This window comes from Protomyctophum parallelum, assembly GCF_964188405.1.
Source record: "Protomyctophum parallelum genome assembly, chromosome: 10".
Lineage (NCBI taxonomy): Eukaryota > Metazoa > Chordata > Actinopteri > Myctophiformes > Myctophidae > Protomyctophum > Protomyctophum parallelum.
Window position 1 is genome coordinate 23,459,629 of NC_139704.1, and position 21,731 is coordinate 23,481,359.

General features: G+C 43.2%; 2 protein-coding genes across 2 annotated transcripts; one reads left to right on the top strand and one right to left on the bottom strand.

Moving 5' to 3' along the window:
* Positions 1–294: 294 nt before the first annotated feature.
* f7l (coagulation factor VII, like) lies at positions 295–9,886 on the bottom strand (the record flags this gene model as incomplete). The annotated part of the gene is made up of 9 exons (XM_083774952.1): positions 295–543; positions 1,558–1,859; positions 2,137–2,344; positions 2,843–2,931; positions 4,064–4,204; positions 4,442–4,555; positions 7,766–7,790; positions 9,352–9,518; positions 9,778–9,886. The coding sequence occupies 9 exons, from the start codon at positions 9,884–9,886 to the stop codon at positions 295–297; spliced, it is 1,404 nt and encodes a 467-aa protein (XP_083631078.1).
* An 8,786-nt stretch (positions 9,887–18,672) lies between these two features.
* On the top strand, positions 18,673–20,820 carry ebpl (EBP like). The gene is made up of 4 exons (XM_083775210.1): positions 18,673–18,907; positions 19,243–19,312; positions 19,840–19,978; positions 20,304–20,820. Exons 1-4 carry the CDS (start codon positions 18,713–18,715, stop codon positions 20,557–20,559), a joined length of 660 nt encoding a protein of 219 aa, XP_083631336.1. The 5' UTR covers positions 18,673–18,712; the 3' UTR covers positions 20,560–20,820.
* The last annotated feature ends 911 nt before the right edge of the window (positions 20,821–21,731 follow it).

The window sequence follows — 21,731 nt, forward strand, 5'->3', positions numbered from 1 at the left end:
GGGTAGTGCTGTGTCTCTAATGAGAGAGAGTGAGAGAGAGAGAGAGAGGGGGGGGGGGGGGGGAATTGCACCACTCAGTTCACACGTGTGTGATTTTTTAAGAACGACTGACATAGAAACATAGCTTTTTAAGAAAACTGTCAGGATGTAGAAGACATTTTTAGAATCTGATCTCAGGTCAGAATGGGTTAAAGAGGGGGGGGGGGGGGGGGGGGGGGAAATAGTAAAAAAAAACAATCCCAGGAAAAAAACAGGGGGAAAAAAATCGTATCCCCGCCCCTACACTCCCCCGCCTCAGTCCGTGGACGACATGGTGCGTTCCAGCCAGCCCAGGAAGTTGGTGACGCGCACGTAGACGCCGTAGAGGTCCTGCCGTGCGCAGCCCCGCCCCCAGCTGACCACGCCCGTCAGGAACCAGGTGTTCTTGTAGCGGGTGACGAGCGGACCGCCGCTGTCGCCCTGGCAGGCGTCGCGGCCGCCCTGGCGCAGCCCGGCGCACAGCATGTTCCTGGTCATGGGCAGCTGGGTGTGGGCGCGGCACTCCTGCATTAAAGGGATAGTTCAGATTGTTTTAATTTAAGCTGTATGAAATACTTGGCCCCAGTGCCCACCACAAAATGACCGGAACTACTTAATATTCACCAAAACAAAACCAGAGCAGAACTCCCACCACGGGACTCGGGCAATCAATTAATACAGTTGCAACCAATATATAAATGTAGTATTTATATAGTATTTCATACAGCTTATGTTAAAAAAATCTGAACTATCCCTTTAATGAGTACATTATAGGTCAGGGTACATTTGTATAATTGACTTATTTCAATCTGAATCCAACATATATTAAATATATATTTAAAGAAATTTTGTTTTTATTGTTGGTTCAATTTGAATACAGCAAACAGAAATGTGCAAATAATTGAGAAAAATCACAAAAATCTTGGCACCTTAATTATATTTTATATCCAGCAAAGAGACATTATTTTGTGAAAACTTTTTTTGTAACAAAATTACAAAAAATGGCACCTTAGTAGAATTATGCAGTATATACTTTGCAGTATTGTTACTTTTACTTATAAGTAAAACATTTGAGAACATTTTCCACCACTGGACAAAAGTAACAGTGTTTAAAACCCATTTTGGGCGGGAACCCCTTTTGGTGTTAGCATTATGTTATGATTTAGCTATTGAAAAATAGACCTACAAGCTCATAGCGCGCCACCGAGTGGCGCGCTACGAGTTTGTAGGTCTGCTATTTTTGAAAAATCGTGAAAATGTGCCTCAAATGTGGAAAATATATTTTTACGTTTTTAACTCAAATCTTTGCTTCTGGGGGGAGGTCCCTGGAACATCATATTTTCAGATGGGGGGGTCTCGGAGGCCAATTACAGATCATTTTTGGGGTCCTTGACATGAAATATTGAGTGATATATAGGCCTAGAAACATAGGTATTTCAGAAAACTGTCAGGATTTAGAAGAAAATCCTAATAGGCCTAAATGGGTTAAATTATGTATATATATATATTTTTTTAATTATTTCCGAACCCATACAGTACCTGCAGGGGGACCCTGGGGATCTCCAGGCGCTGGAGCAGGTTGGCGGGCGGTCCGACCTGCGCCAGGCGGCCCCAGCCGCTCACCGTGGACACGCGCACCGCCGCCAGCGTGCGGGCGAAGGTGCCGCGCGCCGCGGGCAGACACACGGGCACCACGTGGGGTCCCAGGGGCACGGCGGAGCGCAGACGCAGCAGCGCCAGGTCGCTGTCGGACGTCGAGACGTTGTACGACGGATGGACGATGGCCGAGGAGACGCGGCGGGTGTGCTCCGTACGCTCGTCTACCGACCGGTCATGTTCTCCTGGGAGGGGGAACATGTATAACATGTACAGTATATCCACTCTGTATATAAACCATCATGATTCTGAACAACACCTGAATCCATCGCACACATAACAAACGGATGTAGTGCATACAGAAACTTGTATATTGCTTGCCACGACCGGATTGTTGACCTAGTGTCTGATGCAGTTCCAATAAAGAAATCGTGTGTGTGTGTGTGTGTGTGTGTGTGTGTGTGTGTGTGTGTGTGTGTGTGTGTTTGTGTGTGTGTGTGGGGGAGGGGGGGGGGGTCTCACCCACGGTGATGTACAGGGTGTTGGGGCGCTTCCTCCACACACAGTGCGCTGCCGTCAGGATCCACTGGGGGGCGATGACGATGGCTCCACAGAGATACTTCAACGGCCTGTCGTCGTCTTCTACCGCGTTTATCGTCAGTAGAGGGGGGAGGCGCGGGGGTGGGGGGAGATGTTTACCTCTGACACTCACACGCTCCGAGAGCATGGCCTGGGGGGAGGGGGAGGGGAGGGGGAGATCAATCTGGATCAATCAGAAATTGATTATGCAAGCCGAGGCATTATTGAAGACGAGCTGGTTATTGTTGAGAAAAGAAAGAAAAAAAGACGGGTGATTGGATATACTGATACGTAGCGGGAGGGGTCTCGTCATCCTGCTTATTACACGTGCACACAATAACGAGAAATCACACCTGTATGAAGTGAGGGGCGCTCTTATCACCATATATCACAAGCCATGCTGCATGCTGGGAGATATAATTCTATAGACATGATGCGTGCTGGGAGATGTAGTTCTATAAAGGCACATGCTCCATGATGGGAGATGAAGTTCGAAAGACTGCATGCTGGGAGATGCAGTTCTACAAAAACACATTGCATGCTGGGAGATGCACTTATAAAGACACAACACTGTGCGTTCTGTGTGTGTGTGTGTGTGTGTGTGTGTGTGTGTGTGTGTGTGTGTGTGTGTGTGTGTGTGTGTGTGTACCTGCCAGGGACAGTGTCCTTTGGGACAGACATATCCGTTGACGACCCTGGGAGAGAAGTGGTGGACGATCCTCCCACACGGCACCGGGACTGGACCAACGGAGACACCGTTTAAAATGAATAATATAGAGCACCGCAGTCTGACGTCAACATCGCTAGAGGGCGCTAAGTCCACGGGTTCATGTACTTTTTATTTGCATTGTAATCCCCATAGGGGGATTTTAGATCGCCTCATATAAGAACTGTGTTTGAAAAATAAATCCCGGCCGTTTCACTCATATAGATATGAAGAATCAACTGACTGAGAGAAAAAGCTATTGTTACTGCTACTGAATTAGTTACATTTTCGCTATAGAAACAGACTGTATCAAATATAAGTGACTGACTGTCGTAAACGACACAGATCCACCTGCCGAACAATTATCGCCAGGACAGTGTTTATTTTTGGATCACAATTCTTATACAAGACGATTTTAATTAAGATCACCCCATGTTGACCCATGATGCATGTTATTCTCCATAGATTACTTCTGTGAACCAGCCGGGGATGAGCTCTAGCCAGGCATTTAACAGACTCTCTTATCAATCTAATAACATTCCATAAATAACATTCTGTACATTATGAAACTATAGGATAGCAGGTAAACAAATGAACCCATGCAGCATCCGTCCAAACAACCTTATGTAAATAACATTCAGTACATTGGATGGTATTTGAACGGGTCATCCCTGCTCAGTAGCGCCACCAGGCATACGCGCAGCACAAGCATCATGCGTTGGGCAACGAAATGGTCAGCGGGCGCCCCCGTCCCTGCTTCATTTAACCATTTACGCTAGCGTTTCTTCACCAAAATATACATCCCAGTGACCCAATAGGGCATGGTGATACTTGTAGAAAGAATGTCGTTTTAAAGGCACAAACTGCATGCTGGGAGATCATGAGATGTGTAGTTCTAAAGACACACTGCCTGCTGGAAGATGTAGTTCTATAGAAACACACTGCATGCTGGGAGATGTACATCTAAATACATGATGCATGCTGGGAGATGTAGTTCAAAAGACACTGCATGCTGGGAGATGTAGTTATAAAGCCATGCTGCATGCTGGGAGATGAAATTATATAGACATGATGCATGCTGGGAGATGTAGTTCTAAAGCAACAATGCATGCTGGGAGATGTAGTTCTAAAGATACACCATGCATACTGGGAGATAGTTCAGACCTTGAGGCAGACAGCTGGTGTTGTCGGCAGCCAGGCCATAACCATGGTGACAGTGACAGCCGTGCGTCGCATTCGGGGAATGTGTGCAGAAGTGTTCACATCCTCCGTTTTTATACAGACAACCGTAGGACGCCCTCACAGCTGAGAGAGAGAGAGAGAGAGTTACTATAGAGACAACCGTAGGACGCCCTCAGTGATTGAGTGAGTGCGCGCGTGCGTGCGTGCGTGCCTACTGTTTGCTAGACGTGAGTAATAATAATAATAAGGGTACTATTAGTATTAGTATTAGTATTAATATATTTAAAAAGTGTTTTGAGTATCAGATTACATTTTGTATCAGATTACATTTACCAGCGTTTGTGTCTGTAATCTCATCACCTTTGTCACAGTGTCGTCCCTGGTAACCATGGCGACAGATACAGATGTAACCTTTGACCTGAGGCACACAGGTGGCTCCGTGCTTACATGGTCTGGATTCACAGTGGTCCTTCACTGCAAAGCACACAAAACCACATTTACCCACATTACCCACAATCCTTCAACACAGCACAGCACACAAAACCACATTACCCAGACTCCTGCACTACACAGTGACGGCACAGAAAACCACATTACCCAGACTCCTGCACTGTCTACTCTACACAGAACAGAAAACATTACTGATGGATATTTTCTTTGGTATTTTATGTTCACATCTTATTACTATGTTAAAAATGACCTTGTATTTGGTGTACAGGACTGCCCTGTCACCCAGTGATGTTATATAAATATTTGCATTGTATTAATTCTATTATCAGCTGTCTCTCTGTCGCCCACTCCAGATTGAAAAATGGAGTACGACCTGACAAACAACTTTGCCCTAAAGATGAGGATAAAAACACCCTCTCACCCCATGAGATAAAGAGTCAACAGAATCCTAATCACGGGACGTGATTAAAGTCAAAAACAGGATTCAGACGATCGGACGCTCATGACACTGTACTCTGATAACCACCTCTCGACCTATTGCAATGGGACAGCTGAATTCTGTATCTATGACATGTTTTCCAGTATATATGTTTGTGCAAAATGATGTAACTAGGTTCAGAACACTTACAGTACAGAGAATTCTCTCTCCTACTTCCTTGACAATTCTTGTAACAACGCTTGAACCTGAAGACTTGACTAAAGATCTGACTGCTTACCTGGTATTCCTGTGTGAAATTATTTAAAGGTCTTTTCCTCTCTGGTTTCCCCAGAGAGAAATACTTTTGGGTGAATACTTTTGGGTGGTCTTCATTGATTGAGGTTTCTCATGGTTCAAAGGAAGAATAGATAAAGTGGAGTTGCAATTAACTCAACAATTACCCAGACGTCTGCACTACAAAACAGACAACTAGAAAAGCAGTTCCTGCAGAAACCCAAGGAAGCTCTGAGAAGGAAGTGAAGTGGTCACGTGACTGGGCTGCGCCATGACACTTTCATGGACACTTTCATGGGAGCCAAACTACTCGGAAGTTTGGCAGAATGCATTGTAGTCAATGAGAGTGTAGTATATTAAAATACAAGAGCTCAGTGACCAGTTCATGAACAAACATTATTTATGAACAATTGAGATCTTTTGTAAAGTAATCACTTCTGGAAAATAACAGAAGACATGCAACACATTATTGTCTGCTGTGTTGTTATTCGATGTGTACACTGTGTAATTTTTATAGAGGTATGGTATCTAAAGAGCACAAAGTACCACAAAGTATCGCAAGACTTCCCACCGTTTCCTGTCTGGCAGCCAAATATTGCGATACTTCGGAGCCAGAAACGATACCTGCTGCTGTTTAGATCCTCAGATAAAATTATATACTGTGCACATCGAAAAGTAAGTGATTAGAAAACAACCTGTGATATGTCTTCTGATATTTTCCAGAAGTGATTACTTTACAAAAGGTCTCAATTGTTCATAAATAATGTTTGTTATGAGCTGGTCCAGCCGGCTCCATTCACTGCCATGTATTCATTGCACTTCCGGTGTGAGTTTGGCTCCCATGAAAGTGTCCATGAAAGTGTCATGGCACAGCCCAGTCACGTGACCACTTCCCTTCCTTCTCAGAGCTTCCTTGCAGAAACCGCACAAAAACAATTCCAACTAGACAAAGTGCCAATCGGCACAGGTCTCCACCAGGGCAGGTCAGGTTGTGGCCTCATGGTGGCGCTATAACAGGCTGTTGAGGAAGATTTGGGCCGGAGGTTCGTGTTGGAGGGATGCAGGTACAATGTTTTTCCATGTGTGCATACATAAGTTGTATACAGATCGATGCAGTTATAGCTAAAAACAGGAATTGGCCTGTTATAGCGCCACCGTGAGGCTGATTTTGAGGAAAAAATTGTGGCATGTCGTCCTGGGCCTAGTGAAAATGTGCGTGTATAATTTAACGGAAATTGCACACTGTGTTTGTGATTTGTGGCCTTTTTTCGAAATGGACGAATCGTGTGAGCTTTGGAAGCCAATCTTAGCCAATCAGGATGGAAGATGGGAAATGGTGGCGCTCCGTGTTGATCACATGACTATGGAGATAGTGTATACCGATTTGCGTGCAATTTGGATAAAATGTGAAGGAGTAATAATAGAAAATGTGTTTGACATATGTCGGCCTCCTGGTGGCGCTATAAAGAGCAGATGTGAAAAATTCCAGGCAAAGGTTTTTCCTTGGCCTCTAGGGAGTTGGCATACAAAGTTATCCACAGATCCGTGCAGTTAGAGGTAAAAACACTTTTTGGCCAGTTATAGCGCCACCTTGAGTCTGAGTTGAAATTGTTCATGTGGCATTTCGTCCTCGGCGTAGTGGGAATGTGGGTGCACAATTTCACGGAAATCACGCGATGTGTTCATGATTTGCAGCATTTTGTTTGAAACTGAGCACTCCTGTGAACTTTGGAAGCCAATCTTAACCAATCAGGATGGAGTCTGAGAAATCTGAAAGACCAGTTTCGTTGAATGGCTCTATAGAGACTGTGTACCAATTTGCGTGATGTTTGGACAAAATCTGTAGGTGTACTGTGCAAAAACTTGTTTTGCACAAAGCGGCCTCCTGGTGGCGCTATAACAGGCCGTTCTGGAAAGGGGCAGAGGTTCATCGTTGGCATCCAGGGAGTGTGTGTGCAAAATGTGGCATCGACCGGGTTAACGGTGGCCGAGATTAGCTGCTCACGGACACACGGACGGACGGACGGACACACGGACGGACACACACACGGACGGACACACGGACGGACGGAGTGCAAAACATACTCTCCCCACATGCCTTCGGCCTGGTGGAGACAACTAAAATGGACCATTGGCCCGGCGCCGTGATGATGGATGATGACGTGTTCACTGCCACGCCCCCAGGAAGCGGCAGAGGTTTGAATGCGTTGTCATAGCAACCACAGATAGCACCTTCTATCAGTGGTTGCTATAAACCTAGAAAGATCTGACCCTTCCTCATGCAAACACTTTTACAAAAATAAACAATAACTGCATAAAGCTGAACATGTTGAAGTTTGAACTAGATTTCTAGCATGTGGAAGATGCCTCTGTAGAGAACAAGTGTGTGTGTGCTCGCTGCATGGGTGAGCACACAATACCTTATTGCGCTAGCATGAGTATCATGCACACACTCAATGAATGATCTACTGTACAATGTATGTATTGTAAAACTAACATCGTATGCATTTCTCTGAGTTTACCTGAGTATATTTTCCAAAACTCATTCTGCAGGAGAGAGAGAAACAGAACAGTGTTATTGAACATGTCATGTTGGGTGCAAACATTGATTTGGAGGATATGTGTAGTGGTCCATGTAGTTACTTCTGTTAATGAAATCTTTCGGAGAGCACTTATAACACAGTTAAACAACATAATGAGACGGACAGAGTATTGGAACCTTGTATTCGAATACGGAGCCAGCAATGAAGCGTTGGAATGGTCGGAACACCATGTACTGACTCAACACAACTCAGTCAGACTTCAGCTTAAATACATTCCTACCCTCCTCAGGGAGTAGGTGGGTCTTGACAACACATGACAATGGGAAGACCACACAAGTCACAGGTCAAATGTGACACAATCCAGCAAAAAGGCCCACAACTCGATTTTTACAGATTACAGATTTTTACAGATTATTAAAGTACAGAATGTAAGCTTTCATATGATGTATCATTAAATGAAATTGGACAATACTTGAAGGAGATATAACCATTTTAAAATGATTGGGGCCTTTCACCCAAAGCTGAGAAAAGTCCCTTTCAATGTTCACAACATTTTAACACCTAACACCTAACACATTTTTACAGGACAGTAGTGGGTGTGACAATGGGAGGGACAATAGGTACTTAACTCCACCCACAATGACCACCTTAGAACGTTTTAGCTGTCAACAGTGCAACACTAGAATTGACCCAGTATTTTAAATAAATAAAACCGACGCATCAGGCTATGATGCGTTGTGCGCTTATAGATTTGCTATTTAAAAAAAACAGATCTGCCAGTCATAATGCCTGGTTTCTATTTAGTGTGCAAGGCTTACATCCGGTTAGCCCCTCTCGGAACCCTCCATAAAGCTTTTCTGAAATGTTGATGTCGCTTTATTGTAGGGTCTCTGTTCATAACTATATTTTCGTATGGGAATTTTGGAACGCGGACATAAATATGCTCTCTAACATCGTATCTGCGGCGTTTGACGGCTTTTTTTAGTTTAAGTTATTCTGAATTCGTGAACTATAAGTACCTATACATCCCGCTGCGAATATCTCCTGTGGCGCGGAAGCCGTTAAGTATATTTAATCTTTGTTTGACCGATTTGGTCGCTTTATTTCTTCTTGTTTGTTTACCGTTTATTGTACCGCCTCCCGGTGTGCGGTTGGCTTGTGCGGCTACGTCCCTGCCTCTGATCTGCTGTGTCATAGCTATAGCGCCACTAGCTAGCCAGATAGGCGGTACAATGAGGTGTCAATAAACAAGGAAGGAAGAGAAGAATCAAAGCGACCAAATCGGTCAAACAAAGATTAAAAATACTTAACGGCTTCCGCGCCACAGGAGATATTCGCAGCGGCATGTATAGGTACTTATACTTCACATATTCAGAAGCCCTCACACGAAAAAATGTCGTCAAAGAGCGCAGACAGGCCGTTAACAGACAGAGCGCTAACATCCGGTCTAAAGCCCACCCACTGTATGCGCTGATTTCCATACACAATACATACACGATCCGTAATGTCAGTGGAGACAGAAAACAGCTTCCCATGGTTTAGTTTCCAATAAGACCATTTCTTACTGTTTGTTCAGGGAAGATGAAGACCTCCCGGGCCTCCTCGTAGGAGCATTTCTCCTCCAGACACTCTCTCTCCAGATCTGCTGCTCTCAGCTCCTCCAGGAAGTAGTTGGCTCGACGGGAACGCTGGAGAACACTGCTGGCGCCCTCTCTGTTCAGGAAGACCGGGGCTGACCAGGCAGGCAGGCAGGCAGGCAGGGAGGCAGGTAGACAGGCAGGCAGGTAGGCAGGCAAGGCAGGGACAGAAAGACAGTTCAAATAAACCTGAAAAGGTTTGAGAACCACTACAGCACTGACTTGAAATGACCCTACTCCCCTCCCCTCCCCTCCCCTTCCTGTTCAAAGCACAAAACGCATGGCTGACAAACAGGTAACATCCTTTTTTAAACACAAGAAGAAGAGGTGGTGTTCCTCCTCGTATAGGCCTACCTGTAGGAGCCCAGGTGCATTGTGGGATACACAAGAAGAGCCATAGGAGGGTCAACAGGTCTGTCCGTGGCGTGTCTGTGCGTCTGTCCGCTCTGCTGAGAGACTCCATTACTGACCGCTGAGCAAAGTTCAGCTGCAACAACCCCCCCCCCCCCCCCACACACACACACACACACACACTTCTCGCACTTTAGGCACAAACAAAAACATGAGCACATGCACACAAACACGCATGCGCACACCGAGCATGCACGCACGCACGCACACACGCCCACAGTTTGTCAACATCATGTCCGGGGACCACCAGGGGTCCAAATGGACCCTTACGGGCCCGTAACTCTGAGAATGAACAACGTCACAGTTTACGAATTATTTCAGTTTATTAATTATTTTATTATTATATCTTATAGTATAGCCAACACACAGAAACAATGCTTATATTGGTTTAAATGTTGAGGCCTTTTATTCATGGCACATTAATTCCCCAAAGTCAATAAACAACACACCTTCCCAATCGGGGCTTTGAAAACAAACAAGCCGCGGGATTCAAACCCAGGGATCATTGGACGACCCGCTCTACCTCCTGAGCCACAGCCGCTGTGGTGGCGAAAATGCGAAAACACTATGGTATTGATTCACTCTAATTACCACCTGTTCTTCACTGACAAGCTCATTAGAGACTGCCGACTCATGTGAACCTATTTCAAACTGTGTGAGACAACTATAGAATAGAGGCCATTTAAGGAATGACCTTCTCTTGTTACTCCTGAAACTCTGTACACTGCTGAAAGTATAGAATATGTGTGGGAGATGTGTGTGGGGAGTGTTGGGGGAAGCTCTGGAGGGAGACACGAGTCTCTCTCCGGTGTGATGACATATACAATAAAATCATTTTATTGTATTCGAATCCTGATGGTTGAGTCCTGCTCCTTCCTGATGTTGTTTACTTACTAATAGTAATATCAAAAACTGCGATTACACCGCCCATAGACGTGGACGTGTCTCTGTCTCCTCCTCCTCTGGGACGTGTGCGTCCTGAGAGGAGGTCAAACGCACATGGAAGCTCTGATCAAGCAGATCGCAAAAGCAAATTGGATGAATGGGGAGTCAATGGAGGGTATTGCAACTCTAGATTCAACTGTAGACCCGTGGGGACGATTTGTATACAAATAGCAGATCTACAAGCTACATGTCCACACACACACACACACACACACACACACACACACACACACACACACACACACACACACACACACACACACACACACACACACACACACACACACACACACACACACACACACACACACACACACACACACAGTAAAGTAACCAAAAATAGCCTCTGAGAAGTGTATTTTCAATATATTGAAAATCTGAAATACTCCAGTAAAAGCTTCATATCACATAACACAAAACAATGCTTCTCAGACTGAAATAAACATTGATTTTACAATATAAAGTGGGGGTCTCAGAGATAGAAATGCCATTAAATGGGGGGTCCATAGACTAATATGCATGTCAAACTGGGGGGGGGGGGTCCTTGAAATTAAATGGGTTGAGAATCACTGCTAGAGAGCCATCAAAATATTCTCATGGGGTCCCTGTCATATTTTTTCAATTGGGGGGTCCGCGGGCTAATTAGTGTCAATTTGGGGGTCCTTGGTATGAAAAGGTTTGGGAACGAGATACCTGTGTTAGGCTAATTAATTTACCAGAAGTCGACACAATTAGATAAAAAATATTTTTTATCAACGTTTGCATGTTATCTGTCCTAATGGTACCAACATCAACACAGCATGGAAGTTTGGACAAACGACAACAACATATTCTTTAGTTTTGGGTCTGAGAGGCTAAATGTCATCAAATCAAACTTTATTTCTACTTTATTTACAAAGACCAGACGGTCAACCAAAGTGCTGTAGGCTTAGGCTACACGAACATGAAACAAGCATACAATCAACACAAACAGCATAATAAAAACAACAACAAAGCAATTATCATTGCAAGCCAGGGAGAAGAGATGGGATGTAAGTGATCAAATGGTGGTTCCGTGGCTCAAATGCCCAATAAATAATGGGCCTTGATATGAAGAGGGTTGAAAACCACCACTGATCTAAATGTAGGCTACAAACGAACATACAGGAACAAAGTTTTCAAATAAATGTAGTAAAAGTAGAATATTTGGGTATTTTTCCACCACATACTTTAAAGACTATAAAAACAAGGACTAAGGACTGTATTAAAAATAGTTACTATAAATAGCTTCGACAGCAGAGCTATGATACTGGGAGCTGAGAGCTCCGAAACACCGGAACTCTAGAAATACTTTTAGAAGTAATCGAATTACAATAATATATACTCAGCTTAGCTTTAACCAGGATACTTTAAGGAAATAGCCAATATGAAAAATGTTACTTTAGGAGAATTACCTTCTAAATACCAAAATGTTTACCTTGAGTCCACCACAAGAAGAGAGGTCCATTCAGAGTGAGGTTTTTAGTCATATTTTATATTGATTCAGAGAGACAGAACCGGATCCACATACAGCATAATAATTTACAATCAGATTAGACAGACCCTGCAGGGCCGGTCCAACGTGGTCTCTCCACGCCGTTCCAAAATGGCATGGGGTATTTTTACGGTTTCAATACAAAATGGAGAATGGTACAAAATAGACATGGCAATACAGAAGAGCATCCTAACCAATGTAATGGGATATGTAGTTTTGGGAATGACCTGTAGTTCATAATTCAAGTCACTGGCCAACCTAGCCCTCCAAGCAGAACCCAAATGCTACTGAAGTTTCTGACATTTTGTTGACACAGATAGCATTGGGTCCTGTTGCACTACTACCATGCCACCTGGGACGCACCCATTTTAAAACATAAACAACATGTTTAGCGGCTCCCCACGCTCTTTGACGATATTTTTCAGTGTGAGGCTTTCTGAATATGTAAAGTATAAGTACCCATACATGCCGCTGCGAATATCTCCTGTGGCGCGGAAGCCGTTAAGTATTTTTAATATATGTTTGCCCGATTTGGAAGCTTGGATTCTTCTCTTCCTTCCTTGTTTATTGACACCTCATTGTACCGCCTATCTGGCTAGCTAGTGGCGCTATAGCTATGACACAGCAGATCAGAGGCAGGGACGTAGCCTCACAAGCCAACCGCACACCGGGAGGCGGTACAATAAACGGTAAACAAACAAGAAATAAAGCGACCAAATCGGTCAAACAAAGATTAAAAATACTTAACGGCTTCCGCGCCACAGGAGATATTCGCAGCGGGATGTATAGCTACTTAAAGTTACCGAATTCAGAATAACTCAAGGAAAATAATGCCGTCACTTGGCGCAGATCCTATTTTAGAGAGAATTTCTACATCCGTGTACTGGAATTTCCATACGAAAATATAGGTCTGACCAGGGACCCAACATAAAACTCATCAAAATTTCAGGAAAGCTTTATGTAGGGTCCCGAGAGGGGCTATGGCCAACCCAGAAGACCCTAGATCGAGAAAGCACAGAGGCTGGCGTTGCCATGGCACCCGGTTGATAAGATTCCCCGGCACTAGAGCAAGGTCATACGCAGGCAGCAGACGGTAACAAGAAGACTCACCCCGGTGCGTGCCCGTCTTTCCTCCCGGAATTTTCCCCAGTGAGGGGGATAACTTTAATATGCTATTGGCTGTTTGTATTCTTTTTGGAAAAATATAAAAAGATACTCCTGTGGAAAGGCTATATTATATTACTTATATTGACCCTATAAAGTATAAACAATTTAGTATTATTTTGTGTAAGGTTTTGCCCCCTCAAATGGTACCTCGTCAGATAATCCCCACATATCCTACAACAACTTCTGTGAACAGACTTCACTGTAGTAGCTTTTCATAAATTATATTTGTACTTAAGCTGTCTGCTGTCATGAAAGTTTATAGTTAGAGAAATTCAAAATCCAGCCGTCTGCTGTCCAGCCTCTCCCACCCCTCAGTGGGGAAAACTCTGGGAGGAAAACAGAAACGGGGTGAGTCTTCTTGTATTCCAGCAGACACCTCTCATTATTGCGAGTTTAGTGGCTGAGGCCAAACAAGGCCATAATTCAGCAAAACTATGGAATACCGGGTCATAGGTCCCAATAGCCCTCCAAGCAGAACCCAAATGCTACTGAAGTTTCTGACATTTGTTCGACCCAGTGCATTGGGTCCTGTTCCACGTCGTCCATGCCACCTGATTAAAACATTTACTGGCTCATGTTTACATGTTAAAACGCCTCCCCGCGGCATGTGACGCCATTATTTTCCTTGAGTTATTCTGAATTCGGTAACTTTAAGTAGCTATACATCCCGGTGCGAATATCTCCTGTGGCGCGGAAGCCGTTAAGTATTTTTAATATATGTTTGCCCGATTTGGAAGCTTGGATTCTTCTTGTTTATTGACACCTCATTGTACCGCCTATCTGGCTAGCTAGTGGCGCTATAGCTATGACACAGCAGATCAGAGGCAGGGACGTAGCCTCACAAGCCAACCGCACACCGGGAGGCGGTACAATAAACGGTAAACAAACAAGAAGAAATAAAGCGACCAAATCGGTCAAACAAAGATTAAAAATACTTAACGGCTTCCGCGCCACAGGAGATATTCGCACCGGGATGTATAGCTACTTAAAGTTACCGAATTCAGAATAACTCAAGGAAAATAATGGCGTCACATGCCGCGGGTCCTATTTTAGAGAGAATCTCCACATCCGCATTTAGGAATTTCCATACGAAAATACACTAGCGAGCAGGGACCCAACGTAAAACTAAACAAAATATCAAAAATGTTTTACGTAGGGTCCCGAAAGGGGCTAAGGTCCCAATGACAATCTCCTCCACCAAAACAACCGATCTACAAAAGAAAAATACCTAACAGATGTAGTAGGTAAAAGTGAAGTAAAAGTCCTGGAAATTGAAATACACCTTAAAATATTCCTTTTCTTTTTTTACTGTTGTACTTACGATAAAATGATTAAATGATGGGCCTTGATGTGTAAAAGGTTGTAAAGCACTGAGCTAAGCGAACAGGTACACCTGCAAACACTGACTCACCTGAGTTCGATGATCAGCTGATGATCTGTTTAGTGTTTCCACAGCTTCTTGTAGAAACGTTTCTTTTATTTGTCTAGTTTTTCACCAGCCTGGTAAAAACACCGTCGACTCTCATTAACTCCATGTCAATGAAAGTTACATTCCGAGGTGTTTAATATTAAAAGTAAAACAAACGGCTTTCTGTAACAAACACTGTATAGCAGCGTGGCGTGCTTGTTTGGGCGTGTGTGTCAGTGACTCTGTCTGTGCGCGTGTGTGGTGTGGGTGTGACCAAGAGGTGGCGCGCACGACCCGATGACAAATACATGCACGTGCGTCATTATGGATCCCAGTCTCACCACAGCTCAAGCTCAATCCCCCCCCCCCCCCCCCCCCCCCCCTCACTCAGAACCCCCACTGCAAAGACGCACGCACGCACGCATCACGCACACGCGCACAATCTTTTTAAATTATTAATATTTTTATTGACTGACGTACGTTATCTGGCTTGATTGAAGACTAGGCCTATATGATTCAACTTTGAACGTTTGATATTGTTTATAATTGTTTTAAAATGTTAGAGTGATATATAGGCATATATGTTTGCTGGTTTCAAATTGAACCAACATAATAATACTAAAGGTGCCTACTACGAATTTTGTGATTTTTCTCATGCGTTTGCAGCGTTTTCAAAAAACACAAAAAAGGGAACTCTGAAAATGTCTGTTTGCTGAATTCAAATTGAACAAACAATATTTTGTCAAAAACATCACTTTCTCCTAGAAACTCCATTCATACTTTATTATATTCAGCTTACTGTGTGGACACACATGCTGGAACCTTTTGCTTTGAAATATGTTGTAGTTTCTGAGTTATTTAACTTAAACGCCCAATGCATTGTCAATGGCAATAGCACACAATTAAAAATATAGGCATTTATCAGACACTCTTAATCCAGAGCGATTTAACATTAAGCAAGAAAATAAAGCATGGCAATACATAAGAATTAGTTATCAGGAATCATACATATAAGAACGTAATGGTGGAATATGTATATAGATCTATATATCCATAATTAAACTATGCATATATACTATATAGTGTCTACATAAAATGCTATCTAACTTACACCAGAGTAAGACACCTGGGGGCGCGTGTATACTATGCATCCGTCTGGGTGACAGCAGACTGCTGGGCGAGCGCTGGCATTTTGGGTCAGATCAACATAGGCTATATGGAAAGAATTCTGTACTGGCCATATATGGAGCCTTGAGTGTGTACAGGGTTTGATGAGGTCTGATCAACATAATGGAATGTCAGAACAGATCAGCTCCATATATGGAGATCTAAGGGTGGCAGTTGGGGCAGTGTCTTGAGTGTACAATTTACAATTCAGGCATTTAGCAGACGCTCTTAATCCAGAGCGATTTACATTAAGCAATAACAAAAACATGGCATACATCACATATATGAAAAGTAGTTATCATGAATCATGTAGCCTATAAACTAAGAACGTAACAGTGGAGTATCTATGTAAACTATACATACTATATATACTATAAAGTGCTATGACTACATAAAATGCAATTCTAATGCTGTCTACGTAACAAGCTATAAGTCTGTTTAAAATATATCTAAGTTTACATAAAGTGCGGGCCAGCCGGGGCGCCTGATGGAGGGGAAAGGAACTGGTTGGAATAACGTGTTCCCTCCACGCGCTACGTCCAACCAGGGAAACTCCCCCTGTCAGGTGTAAAGGAGCAACTTGGACACTCAGGCATGAAGGAAGCATGAGTTCAAGTCCGTTGCTCTCCCCTTGTCCCCCATATATGGGGACTAGGTTGGTGGAGGGTGTGTAGAGCCCAGGATCACATTAGATGATTGACACAGGGGTGAAAAATGGGTTACAAAATCGTGCGATAAAAAATATATTAAAGAAGATAAAGTGCGGGCCATGGTGGAGTCTGAAGAGGTGGGTTTTCAGACTACGGCGGAAGATTGGGAGTGAGGCTGCAGTTCTGACTGTGATGGGAAGTGCATTACATAGTTTTGGAGCCAGAAGGGAGAAGAGTTTGGTACGTGGGGTACAGGGTTTGATGAGGGCCCAGGTAAGGCCGGGCCTTAATTTTCGGGCCCGATGAGAACTCTAGTGTGGCAGCGGGGGCATGCAGTGTCTTAAGTGTACAGGGTTTGATGAGGGCCCAGTCAGACTGACATACGTGACCATATATGGAGATGTGATGTCACAATACGTGACCATATATGGAGGCTTGGGTGACTCAATATATCCATATATGGGGTATTATGTCACATGATGTCACGTGTCTGGTGGGTAACAGGTTTGGTCGCCCCTTTTCCATCTCGCCTCACTACTCTACCTAGCTGTAAATAACAAACATAATTCATGTTGGTGATTATAGCCTATAAAAGGTATTATCATATTAATGTATCATTGTTAAGTTCACTCTGTATATCATCCAAGGGCATAATAGCATGATGATGCCATTACAAAACATGGGTTTTACATGGAATAAATGTGTTTCTTTAACGAAATTAACTGCTAGAAGGTCCTATTAAAAATTAACTTAATTAAGCAGTCACTTATAATAACTGTGTCAGTTAATCTTTCTTAATTTTGTATATTATATCGACTACTATACAATCAAATAAATCTGTATACAAGATAATTTCAGATTTCAGAGAGGGAGCTATAGGGAAATACAGTAAATACTAAATTAACTGTAAAGGGGCGAGTTGGTAAAGGGGCGAGTCGTTTGGTAGAGACAAAGCGAGCAAAGCTCGATTTGTATTTATATATGTGCGAATGAAGTATGTATATATGTGCGAATGAAGTATGTATATATGTGCGAATGAAGTATTTATATATGTGTGAATGCAGTATGTATGTATGTACAAGTGAAGTATTTATGTATGTGTGAATGAAGTATGTATGTATTTGCAAGTGAAGTATGTATGTATGTGCGAATTGAGTATGTATGTATGTGCAAGTGAAGTACCTAAATGTATGTGCAAGTGAAGTATGCATGTATGTGTATGTGAGATATGCATGTATGTGCAAGTTATACCAATATATATGTATGTGCAAGAGAAGTATACATGTATGTGCGAGTTGACTATGCATTTATGGCCTAAACGGCTTCCCATATTTTGTAATAATAATCTAAAATCTACAAAGTAACTATATTGACTAAACTTTTAAAATAGCACATACAGAGAGTAATGGCACCACAACGCCACAAGAGAGCGTATTATACCATATAAGTGAGATCTGTCGGTAGAGCGCTTCTTCCCAGCACACGGGGTGGGTCGGGATGGTCGGGACCTATTTGTGGGTCGCAGAAAACATTGTTATGGGTCCCTTTATTTTGTTTTTAATGAATATTTCAATATTACATAAATAAAATAAAATAAATATAAAACATTCCCCCAAAAAATCTATGTATCATGAATTAAAAACAAATGCAATGATTTCTTCAACAATAATAAAGAAAAAGGAAACATTAAAGAAATTGTGAAAATTAGTAGTGAAAATTGCCGATCTACAAGCTCACAACGCGGCGCGAAGCGGCACGTTGTGAGCTTAGATCTGCAGCTGCTATTTTCACTAGTTTGGGTCATGGGGGAACCCCTGACTATAAATCTCAATAGCCAATATGAGATATGAGGAGTGGTCCAAGAGTGGAGAGATTCCTCCCTCGACCAATAGAAACGTTTAGTGGGTTGGACCAACATCCCTGTGTCTCTCACTCTCCCAGTTCAAAGTTTCAAATGAAAGTGTAGCTACACATATATGATATAACTACTTTATTAAACTGTAGCTATAGGGCTATATAGTATTGCTCATGGAGTCCCCGGCGGTGACAGAGAGTGAACCAGCAGCCCTGTTCAGCGCAGTCACAGTGTATTCTCTGTTGGCGTGCGGGCTGCAGCTTGTCACCGGCTACTGCTTCGCTCGGTACTGGGGCAGTAGATGTTCGTCCACCGACAGATGGGTTCTGGTCTGGTTGTTCTACGATGCTATAGTCCACATCACACTGGTGAGAGTCTTACCTGCATGCTTGAGCAGCTTGATTGATTGATTGATTGATTGATTGATTGATTGATTGAATTGTATTCACAGTTTGTAGAATGGGTACAGTAACAGTTCAAACCAAATGAAGTAACTTCGTTTACTACATTTTACTTTGAACAGTAGGCTAAGTAGGCCTACCCATTTTACAAACGATAGATAGATAACTGTAAAAATAGCTGCTTGTAAAAGATCTTTGAAACAAATGACAGGATTTTGCAGTTTGTATGTTGATGTGTGGGCACATTTTGTGTAATTTTGCATGAATAATTATGGCTGGTTGATTGATTGATTCTTCTGCAGGAGGGTCCGTTCGTTTACATGTCCTTGGTTGGAACCGTCGCCACGTCAGAAGGAATGCTGGCAGAACTATGTGAGTTTTGATCCGCTTAATTGCAATAATTTAATATCACTTACCGGTAATTTATTTATTTCACCAGTTCCTTTCATCATAGCAATTACAGAGCTACTGTGCTATGGGTCGACGATAGCACGGTTGCAATAGCATTCTATAAGAGTTGGTAAAAAATTGGTATGAAAGCATTATCTCATAATTCTTTAGTTCTTCTGATACAGTGATTCCCAGCCTGTGGCCCTGGCCCAGGCCCCAGGGCCCACTATAGTGGCCCACAGGATATTCAAAGTGGGCCCCAAAATTGGCAAAACAGGGAGGCAGTTTAGAGACCAGGATTACTGCATGTTTTTTGTGAGGGTATGGCCACTGATGATGCGGAGGAGAGAACATGCCCCCAGCGCCCACAGCGGGAATCGAATCCAGGACCTTCTAGCTGTGAGGCAACAGTGCTACAGACTGCGCCACTGTGCACCCATGCTGTTTACATTTCTAACTAATAAAGTATTCAATCGTGGACCTCTCTCTTTCTGTCTGCCCCCTCATAGGGAAGGAGTATGGGAAAGCAGACGTCAGATGGCTGCATTCTGATCCCACCATCGTCTCATTGGAGTTGTTGACGGTGGTACTGGACAGCTTCCTGGCTCTAGTGCTGATCTATGCCATCATCAGAGACACACACTATAGGTACAACACACACACACACACACACACACACACACACACACACACACACACAGCGGTGCAGACACCTAAACCTAACCTCTATATGTCTAATCCCAACCTAAATCTTTTTTTACTAACTGCATATTCTCATTTAGCCAGACAACTTCAATCCAATAGTCTGGAACTACTTGCGAAAAGCAACAGTCTGACCACGCAAGACTAACTGCAAGACACACACACACACACACACACACACACACACACACACACACACACTTGAAATCATTCCTAATGGTAAATAAATGATAATGAATTCGTATTTTCTGCTGTGCCTGCCGCCGTCCAGACATTTTGTACAGGTCAGCCTGTGTGTGTGTGAGCTGTACGGAGGCTGGATGACGTTCGTGCCGGACTGGCTGGCGGGCAGCCCCAGCCTGGACACGTCCCGCTGGCTCTACCTGTGGGTGTACCTGCTGTTCTTCAACGGGGTCTGGGTAGTGGTGCCACTCCTGCTGCTGCACCAGTCCTGGGCGGCGCTGAGACGAACGCACCATGCCGCGCATGGCGGACCGACCAGCACATCGCACGCAAAACACTCATAATTGTCATCACGTGGATTAAAGCAGTGGTTCCCAAACGTTTTCATTTCAAGGACCCCCAAATTGACACCAATTAGCCCACGGACCCCCATTTGAAAATATATGCCAGGGAAGAGAAGATTTGTATGGCTCTAGCAGTGATTCTCAAACCCGATTAATTTCAAGGACCCCCCAGGTTGACATGCATTAGTCTACGGACCCCATTTAATGGCATTTCTATCTCTGGGACCCCCAATTTATATTGTAAAATCAATGTTAATTTAACTCTGAGAGGAACCAAATGGACACTCTGAGTTACAGACCCATAAGGGTCCATTTGGTTTCAAACTATCATTTAGCTGGGGACGCCCTGGAACTCCCTCCACTGAGCCAGTGGGATTTATGTGACACTTGCGTTGGCATGTTTTGTCATGCAAATGAAGCTCACTTTTATTGAATTGCTAGAGTTTACGTGCAAGTGGTTAACGTTGATACTTGATATATATTTTTTTGTCTAGAATGCATCTTCTTTTTGTGCTGTATAAGTGAAATTATCTACATAATGTAGTCTGTTGTACAGATGCTTATGGTACACTTACCAATACTGTCTGGTAAATGTCCATGCAAAATAAAACACGTATGTATGTACAAATGATAAAAATTGTCAAATTGCAGATTGAGGCTTTACCCTTTGCCCATTATGAAATATCCAAGATCATTAGGGCTTTCTGGAATGATTGAACATGCTGTATGCAAATTATGCTACTTTGACCACTTCAAATAACATAGATCTTTAATCTTAGTAAATCTAATCCATCAAATCAGCTCTCAACACGCCGTGACACATCTAATATTTTTATATGTCCTATAGTCGCTTTTGTTGAGGCTTGTTTTCACAGAACACACAGTAGACAGGAGGAGACATAGATAAAGTTTTATTCTGGCAGGTACCCAACCGGTCCCATTCCAAAAAACACATTGTTATTATGTTACTACACAACCCTAAGTAAAAAAAGAAACCTGCTCATTTGACTGCTTTTTAAACTCGCACACAATGGCAGTGACATGATACATCAACTAACTTTATACACACACAGAGCATACATTAAAATAAAACAGTTAAAATGATGCACATGATATTTACAATGGCAAGTGTGTGTGTTTGGCGTGTGTTTGTTGTGAGAATTCATGAATTG